This window comes from Cherax quadricarinatus, chromosome 21, assembly GCF_038502225.1.
Source record: "Cherax quadricarinatus isolate ZL_2023a chromosome 21, ASM3850222v1, whole genome shotgun sequence".
Lineage (NCBI taxonomy): Eukaryota > Metazoa > Arthropoda > Malacostraca > Decapoda > Parastacidae > Cherax > Cherax quadricarinatus.
In genome coordinates, this window is record NC_091312.1 from 17,768,378 (window position 1) to 17,782,782 (window position 14,405).

Sequence of the window (14,405 nt, forward strand, 5' to 3'; positions counted from 1 at the left end):
AGGAAGTTAAAAGTGAATATAGGAAAGAGTAAGGATAACAAAAAAAATCGGTAACGGAAGATTGGATATCAGATTGGAGGGAGAGTATGGAGGAGGTGAATGTGTTCAGATATTTGGGAGTGGATGTGTCAGCAGATGGGTCTATGAAAGATGAGGTGAATCATATAATTGACGAGGGGAAAAAAGTGAGTGGTGCACCGAGGAGTCTCTGGAGACAAAGAATTTTATCCATGAAAACAAAGAGGGGAATGTATGGGTGTGAGGTATGGGTTGTGAATGTTGCAACAAGGAAAAGGCTGTAGGCAGTGGAGATCTCATGTCTGAGGGCAATGTGTGGTGTGAATATAATGCAGAGAATCCATAGTTTGGAGATAAGGTGGTGGTGTGGGATTACCAAAAATATTATCCAGAGGGCTGAGGAGGGTTATTGAGATGGTTTGGACATGTAGAGAGGGTGGAACAAAACAGAATGCCTTTGAGAGTATACAAATCTGTAGTGGAGGGTAAGCAGAGTAGGGGTTGGCCTTGGAAAGGTGGGAGGGAGGGGGTAAAGGAGGTTTTGTGTGTGAGGGGCTTGGACTTCCAGCAAGCATGTGTGAGCATGTTAGACAGGAACAAATGGAGACAAATGGTTTTCAGGACTTGACATGCTGTTGGAGTGTAAGCAAGATAACATTTACGAAGGGATTCAGGGAAACCGGCAGGCCGGACTTGAGTCGTGGGAATGGGAAGTACAGTGTCTGAACTCTGAAGGAGGGGTGTTAATGTTGCAGTTTTATAACTGTAGTGTAGGCATGCCTTTGGCAAGACAGTGATGGAGTAAATGATGATGAAAGTTTTTCTTTTTCGGGCTACCCTGCCTTGGTGGGAAACAGCCGATCTGTTAATAAATAATAAAAAAAATATTACCATGTTAAAAAATTGAGAGATGTATAATACAGTGCTCATCTTTATTTACTTGATTTTACTGACTCTTATAAGACACGTAAAATACAATCATTATGAATTCTGTACTCACCATTCATAACACTTGGGAATCGTCTCTTCATAAGCCCACGAATGGGTACCAGGTCTGGCAAAGTGTCTTTTTCAGCAATAAAGTGCTGAATATCCTGAAAGCTTACCTCCCCACTCTGGAAATATTTCACTATAATAATTTAAGGATACAGATATAATCTAAAAGGAACAAATAAAAACGGATTAAATATACAAAGTCCTTCAAGGACAGTCCCTCAATGCCAGCAAGGGGCTCTTGATTCAAGGAAGTGAGCTTGATCTCCCCTTCCCTGGATCAAACTCATTCCCTTAGGTGCTGTATAACCCCCTACAGGTTCATGGGTCCCCCCATGAACCTAATAACAAAAATCAAAGAATAACTTTATATAATGTTCAGTAGAGTATATACAAGTACAAAAATAGAAACAATAACTTGTATTTAACATTATGAGTTCATTTAAAATGCAGGCATTGTACTTTCCACCTCCAGGACGTAGTTCCAGCTAATCAGGAAACATGTCCCCAATGTGAGATGAACACCTGGGGTTCTCACACTCTCCCAGATCAAACACAAGTTAACTTTTCAATATTATTATTCTTTCAACAAACCAGCCGTATCCCACCAAGGTAGGGTGGCCCAAAAAGAAAAAAAAAAGTTTCTCTTTTTAACTTTAGTAATGTATACAGGAGAAGGGGCTACTAGCCTCTTGCTCCCGGGATTTTAGTTGTCTCTTATGACACACATGGCTTACAGAGGAAGAATTCTGTTCCACTGAGATAAGAGGAAATAACTAAGAACAAGAACTAGTAAGAAAATAGAAGAAAACCCACAGGGGTGTGTATATATATGCTTGTACATGCATGTGTAGTGTGACCTAAGTGTAAGTAGAAGTAGCAAGATGTACCTGAAATCTTGCATGTTTATGAGACAAAAGAAGACACTAGCAATCCTACCATCACAGGCTTTGGTTCTACATTCACTTGGCAGGATAGTAGTACCTCTCTGGGCAGTTGCTGTTTACCAACCTACTACCTAGGATTATTATTATTATTATTTTTTTTTTTAACAACTCGGCCGTCTCCCACCGAGGCAGGGTGACCCAAAAAGAAAGAAAATCCCCAAAAATAAATACTTTCATCATCATTCAACACTTTCACCTCACTCACACGTAATCACTGTTTTTAAAGAGGTGCTCAGAACACAACAGTTTAGAAGCATATACGTATAAAGATACACAACATATCCCTCCAAACTGCTAATATCCCGAACCCCTCCTTTAGAGTGCAGGCATTGTACTTTCCATTTCCAGGACTCAAGTCCAGCTATATAAAAATAACCGGTTTCCCTGAATCCCTTCACTAAATATTTCCCTGCTCACACTCCAACAGATCGTCAAGTCTCAAATACCATTCGTTTCCATTCACTCCTATCGAACACGCTCACGTACGCCTGCTGGAAGTCCAAGCCCCTCGCCCAAAAAACCTCCTTTACCCCTTCCTTCCAACCTTTTCGAGGATGACCCCTACCCCGCCTTCCTTCCCCTACAGATTTAACCACTCTCCATGTCATTCTACTTTGATCCACTCTCTCTAAATGACCAAACCACCTCAACAACCCCCCTTCAGCCCTCTAATACATTTATTAACTCCACACCTTCTCTAATTTCCACACTCCGAATTTTCTGCATAATACTTGCACCACACATTGCCCTTAGACAGGACATCTCCACTGCCTCCAACCGCCTCCTCACTGCTGCATTCACAACCCAAGCTTCACACCCATATAAGAGTGTTGGTACTACTATACTTTCATACATTCCCTTCTTTGCCTCCATAGATAACATTTTTTGTCTCCACATATACCTCAATGCACCACTCACCTTTTTTCCCTCATCAATTCTATGATTAACCTCATCCTTCATAAATCCATCCGCCGATACGTCAACTCCCAAGTATCTGAAAACATTTACTTCTTCCATACTCCTCCTCCCCAATTTGATATCCAATTTTTCTTTATCTAAATCATTTGATACCCTCATCACCTTACTCTTTTCTATGTTCACTTTCAACTTTCTACCTTTACACACACTCCCAAACTCGTCCACTAACCTTTTCAATTTTTCTTTAGAATCTCCCATAAGCACAGTATCATCAGCAAAAAGCAACTGTATCAAGTCCCATTTTGTATTTGATTCCCCATAATTTAATCCCACCCGTCTCCCGAACACCCTAACATTTACTTCTTTTACAACCCCATCTATAAATATATTAAACAACCATGGTGACATTACACATCCCTGTATAAGACCTACTTTTACAAGGATGTAGTCTCCCTCTCTTCTACACACCCTAACCTGAGCCTCATTATCCTCATAAAAACTCTTACCACCTATTCCATATACTTGCAACATCTGCCACATTGCTCCCCTATCCACTATCATACGGCTTTTCTAAATCCATAAATGCAATAAAAGCTTCCCTACCTTTATCTAAATGCTATTCATATATATGCTTCAATGCAAACCCTTGATCTACACATCCCCTACCCACTCTAAAACCTCCTTGCTCATCCGCAATCCTACATTCTGTCTTACCTCTAATTCTTTCAATTATAACCCTACCGTACACTTTTCCTGGTATACTCAGTAAACTTATTCCTCTATAATTTTTACAATCTCTTTTGTCCCCCTTCCCTTTATATAAAGGGACTATACATGCTCTCCGCCAATCTCTAGGTACCTTCCCCTCTTTCATGCATTTCTTAAACAAAAACACCAACCACTCCAACACTATACCCCCCCCCCCTGCTTTTAACATTTCTGTCATGATCCCGTCAGTTCCAGCTGCTTTACCCCTTTCATTCTATGTAATGCCTCACGCACCTCCCCCATATTCACATCCTGTTCTTCTTCACTCCTAAAAGATGGTATACCTCCCTGGCCAGTGCATGAAATTACCGCCTCCCTTTCTTTGTCGATATTTAAAAGTTCCTCAAAATATTCTCGCCATCTACCCAAAACCTCCATCTCCCCATCTATTAACTCCCCTACTCTGTTTTTAACTGACAAATCCATTTGTTCCCTATGCTTATTATTATTATTATAAAGGGAATTACTAAGCCCACAGGGGTCATACAGTGCCTGGGGAATAGGAGGCAATCTAAGGAATGGGAGGAAACAGAAAATTCTTTGAATCAAAAATCCATCAGCATCAAGAAATCTTTCTTGAAGGGCACTTACAAATTCAAGATAAATCTTTAGATACCATTTTAATCTACTTGGTCACAGAGGTCAATTTCAATTCCTTGAAACAGAAGTCCAACATTTACCTCAAGGAACCTTTCCTGAGGGGACCTGCTGGTGAATGTTTCATTTTTTAGACACAGTCTAGTCATGAAACGGTAAAAAATAAGGAATTTAAATACTGTGTATACTGTATCACTCACTCAAGAAGCAATCTTTTGTTACACTGTTAAATATAGTCTTTAAAGTTGCTGCATGCATAATTATCAAACATTAAAGTAAATTAAATCACATAATGGGTACGAGCCCCACCTGTTCTGTGATTTGTTTGCAACCATATTATTATGATTTCATGAGTCCAAACAAAAAAAGTGATGTGCTACATTACTCCAACACACCTTTATGAACTTTGTTTATTGTATAATGAAAACTAAATGATAAATCATAGATTTTGAGACAGAATTTCAGTGTAGAGCAATTGTACAGAATACACAAATAGCCCACATTTAGGACACTGAAACTTATGATGATGTTTCCTCATAAGTCTCTGCCCCCTATGTGGAGGTTATTTGTGTACTGTTGCAGTCATGGTATCATGCCTTTTTTTTATTCTTTACTGTATGGAATACTGACCTGCACTTGCTTAACAACATCAAGTCCAGCTGCAAGTGTTACTCCCATCTGCCAAGCTTGCTCAATCACTTCTTCATTACGAGATATGGCCAAAACTGTTCTTTGTTGTTCATTTTCAAAATGATATGGCAGTTGAATTACATTGGAAAAATTGTCAATATAACGATTCTGCAAAATAGAAGATTAAAATAATTTAAGAATAAGAGCCAGATGAAAAAATATATACTTTTTTTTTTTTGGATAAAATACATATCTTTTACACTACCAGACAAATTTTACTTTCTTAACTGCTACTATAGTATGCCATAAGAATGATAATACTAAAATTTAAAAAAGAATATTTAGGTTATATTCTCAAAAACTACTCATTGCATGACAGTGATAAAGTGAATGATGGTGAAGTGTTTCTTTGCCAGGTCATTCTACCTCAGTGGGAAACGACCAACCTTTCCTAGGGGTCGTCCTAGGAAAGGTTGGAGGGAGGGGGTAAAGGAGGTTTTCTGTGCGAGGGGTATGATTTCCAGAAAGTGTGTGAGAGCGTGTTGATGTGTGCTTTTGGGGTTTGAGCAAAGTAACATTAATAAACGAATTCATGGAAACTGATTAGTCATCTACCACTGAGACAGGGTGGCCCGAAAAGAAACACTTTTACCATTATTCACACTATCACTGTCTTGCCAGAGGCTCACAGATACAACAGTTCAGATGTCCCTCCAAATAGCAAATATCCCAAACCCCTCCTTTAGAGTTCAGGCACTGTCAACATGACTCACAAAATCGTAATGACACGATTGCAAACAAACCATACCACGGGTGGGGATAGAACCCACAATCAGAGTGTCTCATGTTGACGGCTTTGAGGGGACTTGAGCTAGAGTTCGTCATGGCCAAGCTAGCCGGAGATTCGCTTGTAAAAACTTGCATTTGTGGTCACAGTGGTGCCTATGCTAACCTTCCTATGGTGTAGAAATATACCTAGTTGGACGAATCTTATTGTGGCTAGCTGTTCCAGTGGCTAACGCGACGGTGTGGAGTTTTGAGACTCTCTGATCGCGGGTTCTAGCCCCGCCCGTGGTATGGTTTGCAGGCATTGTATTTCTCACCTCCAAGAAAAGAGAAAGGTAGTAGGTTGGTAGACAGCAACCACCCAGGGAAGTACTACCGTCCTGCCAGATGACTGTGAAACAAAAACCTGTAACTGTTTTGCATGATGGTAGGATTGCTGGTTTCTTTTTCTGTCTCATAAACACGCTAAGATAACAGGGATATCTTGCTACTCCTACTTACACTTTGGTCACACTTCATAGACACGCACATGCATATATATATATATACATACATCTAGGTTTTTCTCCTTTTTCTAAATAGCTCTTGTTCTTTTTATTTCTTCTATTGTCCATGGGGAAGTGGAAAAGAATCTTTCCTCCGTAAGCCATGCGTGTCGTATGAGGCGACTAAAATGCCGGGAGCAATGGGCTAGTAACCCCTTCTCCTGTATACAATTACTAAAAAAGAGAAGAAGAAAAACTTTATAAAACTGGGTTGCTTAAATGTGCGTGGATGTAGTGCGGATGACAAGAAACAGATGATTGCTGATGTTATGAATGAAAAGAAGTTGGATGTCCTGGCCCTAAGCGAAACAAAGCTGAAGGGGGTAGGAGAGTTTCAGTGGGGGGAAATAAATGGGATTAAATCTGGAGTATCTGAGAGAGTTAGAGCAAAGGAAGGGGTAGCAGTAATGTTAAATGATCAGTTATGGAAGGAGAAAAGAGAATATGAATGTGTAAATTCAAGAATTATGTGGATTAAAGTAAAGGTTGGATGCGAGAAGTGGGTCATAATAAGCGTGTATGCACCTGGAGAAGAGAGGAATGCAGAGGAGAGAGAGAGATTTTGGGAGATGTTAAGTGAATGTATAGGAGCCTTTGAACCAAGTGAGAGAGTAATTGTGGTAGGGGACTTGAATGCTAAAGTAGGAGAAACTTTTAGAGAGGGTGTGGTAGGTAAGTTTGGGGTGCCAGGTGTAAATGATAATGGGAGCCCTTTGATTGAACTTTGTATAGAAAGGGGTTTAGTTATAGGTAATACATATTTTAAGAAAAAGAGGATAAATAAGTATACACGATATGATGTAGGGCGAAATGACAGTAGTTTGTTGGATTATGTATTGGTAGATAAAAGACTGTTGAGTAGACTTCAGGATGTACATGTTTATAGAGGGGCCACAGATATATCAGATCACTTTCTAGTTGTAGCTACACTGAGAGTAAAAGGTAGATGGGATACAAGGAGAATAGAAGCATCAGGGAAGAGAGAGGTAAAGGTTTATAAACTAAAAGAGGAGGCAGTTAGGGTAAGATATAAACAGCTATTGGAGGATAGATGGGCTAATGAGAGCATAGGCAATGGGGTCGAAGAGGTATGGGGTAGGTTTAAAAATGTAGTGTTAGAGTGTTCAGCAGAAGTTTGTGGTTACAGGAAAGTGGGTGCAGGAGGGAAGAGGAGCGATTGGTGGAATGATGATGTAAAGAGAGTAGTAAGGGAGAAAAAGTTAGCATATGAGAAGTTTTTACAAAGTAGAAGTGATGCAAGGAGGGAAGAGTATATGGAGAAAAAGAGAGAAGTTAAGAGAGTGGTGAAGCAATGTAAAACGAGAGCAAATGAGAGAGTGGGTGAGATGTTATCAACAAATTTTGTTGAAAATAAGAAAAAGTTTTGGAGTGAGATTAACAAGTTAAGAAAGCCTAGAGAACAAATGGATTTGTCAGTTAAAAATAGGAGAGGAGAGTTATTAAATGGAGAGTTAGAGGTATTGGGAAGATGGAAGGAATATTTTGAGGAATTGTTAAATGTTGATGAAGATAGGGAAGCTGTGATTTCGTGTATAGGGCAAGGAGGAATAACATCTTGTAGGAGTGAGGAAGAGTCAGTTGTGAGTGTGGGGGAAGTTCGTGAGGCAGTAGGTAAAATGAAAGGGGGTAAGGCAGCCGGGATTGATGGGATAAAGATAGAAATGTTAAAAGCAGGTGGGGATATAGTTTTGGAGTGGTTGGTGCAATTATTTAATAAATGTATGGAAGAGGGTAAGGTACCTAGGGATTGGCAGAGAGCATGCATAGTTCCTTTGTATAAAGGCAAAGGGGATAAAAGAGAGTGCAAAAATTATAGGGGGATAAGTCTGTTGAGTGTACCTGGTAAAGTGTATGGTAGAGTTATAATTGAAAGAATTAAGAGTAAGACGGAGAATAGGATAGCAGATGAACAAGGAGGCTTTAGGAAAGGTAGGGGGTGTGTGGACCAGGTGTTTACAGTGAAACATATAAGTGAACAGTATTTAGATAAGGCTAAAGAGGTCTTTGTGGCATTTATGGATTTGGAAAAGGCGTATGACAGGGTGGATAGGGGGGCAATGTGGCAGATGTTGCAAGTGTATGGTGTAGGAGGTAGGTTACTGAAAGCAGTGAAGAGTTTTTACGAGGATAGTGAGGCTCAAGTTAGAGTATGTAGGAAAGAGGGGAATTTTTTCCCAGTAAAAGTAGGCCTTAGACAAGGATGTGTGATGTCACCGTGGTTGTTTAATATATTTATAGATGGGGTTGTAAGAGAAGTAAATGCGAGGGTCTTGGCAAGAGGCGTGGAGTTAAAAGATAAAGAATCACACACAAAGTGGGAGTTGTCACAGCTGCTCTTTGCTGATGACACTGTGCTCTTGGGAGATTCTGAAGAGAAGTTGCAGAGATTGGTGGATGAATTTGGTAGGGTGTGCAAAAGAAGAAAATTAAAGGTGAATACAGGAAAGAGTAAGGTTATGAGGATAACAAAAAGATTAGGTGATGAAAGATTGAATATCAGATTGGAGGGAGAGAGTATGGAGGAGGTGAACGTATTCAGATATTTGGGAGTGGACGTGTCAGCGGATGGGTCTATGAAAGATGAGGTGAATCATAGAATTGATGAGGGAAAAAGAGTGAGTGGTGCACTTAGGAGTCTGTGGAGACAAAGAACTTTGTCCTTGGAGGCAAAGAGGGGAATGTATGAGAGTATAGTTTTACCAACGCTCTTATATGGGTGTGAAGCGTGGGTGATGAATGTTGCAGCGAGGAGAAGGCTGGAGGCAGTGGAGATGTCATGTCTGAGGGCAATGTGTGGTGTGAATATAATGCAGAGAATTCGTAGTTTGGAAGTTAGGAGGAGGTGCGGGATTACCAAAACTGTTGTCCAGAGGGCTGAGGAAGGGTTGTTGAGGTGGTTCGGACATGTAGAGAGAATGGAGCGAAACAGAATGACTTCAAGAGTGTATCAGTCTGTAGTGGAAGGAAGGCGGGGTAGGGGTCGGCCTAGGAAAGGTTGGAGGGAGGGGGTAAAGGAGGTTTTGTGTGCGAGGGGCTTGGACTTCCAGCAGGCATGCGTGAGCGTGTTTGATAGGAGTGAATGGAGACAAATGGTTTTTAATACTTGACGTGCTGTTGGAGTGTGAGCAAAGTAACATTTATGAAGGGATTCAGGGAAACCGGCAGGCCGGACTTGAGTCCTGGAGATGGGAAGTACAGTGCCTGCACTCTGAAGGAGGGGTGTTAATGTTGCAGTTTAAAAACTGTAGTGTAAAGCACCCTTCTGGCAAGACAGTGATGGAGTGAATGATGGTGAAAGTTTTTCTTTTTCGGGCCACCCTGCCTTGGTGGGAATCGGCCGGTGTGATAATAAAAAAAAAAAAATAAAAAAAAATAACTGGTTCCAAAGTGCTGATGTTGTATGTACAAAACATAACTTGGAACCGCATGGGTCAGGGCCTTACGGTATAGATTTTAGCAGGCTTATTCTACTGAATGTGTGTTTGAATTTATTTTTGCACATGCTTTTATGCAGACATAATGGGAAGGTACATTATGATTGTTGATCATGGAAAGAAAGCATAAAATATTAAAATGTTTTCTTACAACTTACCTTTTTGTCTGCAGACATATCAAGCTCAATATATGCATTTATAAGTGCATTAGAATGATTAAATTGAGTCTCGTGATGTGTCTCTCTGTGCATAGCTATGGCATCTCTCACACTATACATCTGAAAACAGTATATACAAGACATGAAGCATAAGTCAAGGTAAAGAATGTGAAAATTACGATGCACATTGCAGTAGAAATTATAAACTGATATTTACTGAAAATTTCAGTACATATGAATGAGTCGTCCATTAAAAAAAAAAAAGGCAATGCTCAATACAAAATGTTTTAAGAAATTAAGCAATTTAAGAGCACAATCATGTAGGTAGTAGGTTGGTAGACAGCAACCACCCAGGGAGGTACTACTGTCCTGCCAAGTGAGTGTAAAACAGAAGCCTGTAATTGTTTTACATGATGGTAGGATTGCTGGTGTCTTTTTTTTTTTGTCTCATGAACATGCAAGGTTTCAGGTACGTCTTGCTACTTCTAATTACACTTAGGTCACACTACACATACATGTACAAGCATATAGTTCTTACTAGTTCTTGTTCTTGTTTATTTCCTCTTACCTCCATGTGGAAGTGGAACAGAATTCTTCCTCCGTAAGCCATGCGTGTTGTAAGAGGCGACTAAAATGCCAGGAGCAAGGGGCTAGTAACCCCTTCTCCTGTATATATTACTAAATGTAAAAGGAGAAACTTTCGTTTTTCTTTTTGGGCCACCCTGCCTCGGTGGGATACGGCCGGTGTGTTGAAAGAAGAAAAAGGAGAAACTTTCATTTTTCCTTTTGGGCCACCCAGCCTCGGTAGGATACGGCCTGTGTGTTGAGAGAAGAAGAGCACAATCTATATTATAGAATTAAAGTAGTGCTTTAAGTGATTTTTTTAGCAGAAATAGTTGTTTACTCAGTTAAATCTTTTAATGAGCAGAATTTAATTTTGGCTTACTGGCAGAAATCTCGACTAGATATACAATAATCTAGGGAGCAAGGGGTTAGTAATCCCTTCTCTTGTATAAATTATTACATGTAAAAGAAAAACTTTTGTTTTTCTTCTTAGGTCACACTGCCTCTGTGGGAGATGGACAGTGCATTGAAAAAAATGCAATAATCTACTATATCACACCAATTACATTCCTAAAAATCTGGTCTTTACACAAAATAGTGATATGGGGATGGAAAAACATAAGCAAGAATAATAGGGTTATATTTGTTGCACCTCCAAAAAAGTCCACCAAGTTTTTTAAATTTCAAAAATTGTGAAAAGTAATAGGCATTAACCTTTTCAGTGTCTATACCCCTCCCCCCCAATCTGAAACTTGTCCACAGTGTCCAAGAACTTGGAAAAAAAAATCTTATGAAATGGTAGAGAATCTTACTGAAGTTATAAATAAAAAGCATGAAATTTTATCGAAAACTGATGAAATTACGCTTTCACAAATTTTGCTGTTTCAGCGATATTTACACATCCGCAATTTTGCACACTGAGTCCTATTTTAGGCCAATTACACTGTTCCAGTTGACCAAATTCTTAGCTATTTTGATAGAATTTCTTCCATTTTATTGATTGAGCACAAGAAATTGCCCAGTCCTTTCAAGTACCCAATTTCACACAAATATCAAAATATTCCATTTTCAAAATAGGGTCCAGAATACATAATACAGGCATTCCTGGCACCAAAATAACATTTCCTCTGTTCATTAGCTATATTTTCAGGCTTTACACATGAATTCCATTTTGATTTCTTATTCACAAAAAAAAAAAAAAAAAAAAAAAAAAAAAAAAAAAAAAAAAAAAAAAAAAAATAGAAGATTGACTGTTATGCAATAATGTAAAAATTGTATAAATAATATCAGCGCATTCGAAAACACATATTAGACCCACCAATTGATGTGTAATGGATGTGTGACATGATTTTTACTCTTGAACATGGGCAAAAATTGAACATTTCCACTATTTTGAGCTCATTGTAAAGATATTTTCAGTCGTAAAAGCAATCAAAATCATCTCTATTTCTGCAATATATCATCCATTCTATCAAATTATACAAGAAACTGAGAATACAATCATAAAAACCCTAAGAAAATGCACCACAAAGTTGCTATTTTAAACCAAAAACACAATCACACTTTTTTCTCATTGTGCACTGCATGCTGCCGTTTTTTTTATATGGTGCACACTTACCACATCAATCCAATTTCTCATATCAAGGCCCAAATTTACTGCTCACAGCTTATCTGAGTGAGGTGAGCTCATCACAGAGTACTACGGCATGGCCAGTGAACTCAAAGGCGTATTACTACGGCACAGTCAGCAAAAGGGTTATACGTTTAACCCAGGGAGGTTAAATATTAAATACAGTACGTAACTTAATTTTTCCGAAATGCCAATGTCATTACTCATTATTAATTATGGGAACCCCTGTAAGGCTTACATATAAAAAAAAAAAAAGGGAGAACATCAAATTTCTCAATCTATTTACATACGGTGGACCCCAGGTTCGCGATGCTATCGGTATCCGATAAATCCGGTATCCGATGCATTATATCGCAAAAAATTTGCCTCGGTTCCCGTTACAAAACCCGGTACACGATACGATTCATACGAGACATGTCCACGTGTGGCCTGAACTGCCCCGTGTGTGCCAGTGTTTACAAGCCAGCCAGTGTGTGCGCATCTAAGGATACATTCGGTACATTCCAGATTGTCCATATCACTGTTTTTGGTGCTTGTTTCTGCAAAATAAGTCACCATGGACTCCAAGAAAGCTTCTAGTGCCAACCCTGTGGTAAAAAGGGTGAGAATTAGTATGGAAATTAAGAAAGATTTTGAAGGGTTTGGGGCTAACCCTGAGAAGCCTATGCCAGTTGTGGAATCCATTGTGCCTACTTCAAAAATTAAGGAAATGTGTGCACAGTGGGTTGAACTGCAAACCTTTATTCAATTCAATTCAAGTTTATTCTCTATTAGGGTTACAATGTGGGGTTTACAGGTTTTGGGTATTGTGTGGTTTACATGTTATAAAATACTAATTACAGAGGGGGCCACTAGGACACCTAGCCTGGCTAGGCATTTCAAGCAGACTTAGATTAATTCTTAACATTAAATCCTTACAGATTATGGTATTAAGGCTAAGTGACTACATCATAATTTGTGAGTTTAGCAATGTGAATACTTTTGTTTTGGCACAATACAAAGTGTTTATATTGAAGTATCATAGGCAAACTTATGACTAGTTAGGATTTATTATTTTAAGATTAAGATTAGTATTTCTGGGTTTATAGTCAGTGGGCGAGTGTAATTGTGAACCACCTGGTGGTTATGTAGTTAGTTGTCGGGGTGGATCAGGGAGATAAGATGTTTTCTAACTGCAGTTTTGAAAGTGATGAATGTGTCTGCAGTTCTAGAGTTTTCAAGTAAGGTGTTCCAGATTTTAGGTCCTTTGAAATACATTGAATTTTTGTAAAGGTTTAGTCAAACACGGGGAATGTCAGAGATGTTTGTGTCTGGTGTTATGCCTGTGGATCCTGTCAACTATCAAGAAAGCATTTTAGGTCAAGGTTAATATTGGAATTTAAGGTCCTGTAGATATAGATTGCACAGTAGTAAGTGTGGATGTTCTGAACAGGGAGTAAGTTTAGATCTATGAAGAGTGGGGGGGGAGGGATGTTGCCAGGGATGGGATTTAGTGATTATTCTTACTGCGGCTTTTTGTTGGGTTATTATTGGCTTTAGGTGTGTTGCTGCAGTTGAACCCCAAGCACAGATAGCATAGGTGAGGTATGGATATATAAGTGAATGGTATAGTGTGAGAAGTGCAGTTTGCGGCACGTAGTATCGTATTTTGGAGAGGATCCCCACCATTTTGGATACTTTTTTTGTTATGTGTTGGATATGGGTGATGAAATTTAGGTTGTTGTCGAGGTATAGGCCAAGGAATTTGCCCTCATTATGTCTGGCAATTAGTGTGTTGTCAATCTTAATGTTAAGTTGCGCAACACCTGCTCTGCTACCAAACATAATACAGTGGTCCCCCGCTTTTCGTAGTTCCCGGCAATCGTAAATTTCGCCAATCATAGGGGTATTTTCGTATAAACATGGACTCGCTTTTCATAGGTTGACTCGCGAGTTGTATGTTGTCCTGGACGCGTACCCACGGCGTGAGCCGGGGCGGCAGCCAGTCTGGCATTGTTTACCAGTGAGCAAAGGTCCCCTCACGTGCTCCAGCGAAATATTTCATAATATTCCATTTATTTTAGTGTTTGCAAGTACTAAATAAGCTACCATGGCTCCAAAGAAAGCTCCTAGTGCCAAGCCTGTGGTAAAGAAGGTGAGAAATACGATTGAATTTAAGAAAACCATCATTGAACAACATGAAAGTGGTACAAGTGTGGCCGAACTGTCCAGGATGTATAAGAAACCCTACAGAACCTTATAAGAACATAAGAACATAAGAACGAAGGAACACTGCAGAAGGCCTACTGGCCCATGCGAGGCAGGTCCAAGTCTCCTACCGGCTTAAGCCAATGCACCCAACCTAGTCAGGTCAGGTCACATTGACTTAAGGGAGGAACACGGCAACCGACCTGGTA

General features: G+C 39.5%; 1 protein-coding gene across 3 annotated transcripts in view; it reads right to left on the bottom strand.

Moving 5' to 3' along the window:
• mRpL1 (mitochondrial ribosomal protein L1) overlaps window positions 1-14,405 on the bottom strand; it is a 156,105-nt gene that overhangs the window by 33,409 nt on the left and 108,291 nt on the right. For all 3 annotated transcript variants that reach the window (XM_070087273.1, XM_070087271.1, XM_070087272.1), the window contains exons 4-6: window positions 9,816-9,935; window positions 4,872-5,039; window positions 1,019-1,133 (exon numbers count right to left, since the gene is read on the bottom strand). In XM_070087273.1, coding sequence (XP_069943374.1) covers window positions 1,019-1,133; window positions 4,872-5,039; window positions 9,816-9,935 — 403 coding nt within the window. The remainder of the gene's footprint in view (window positions 1-1,018; window positions 1,134-4,871; window positions 5,040-9,815; window positions 9,936-14,405) is intronic.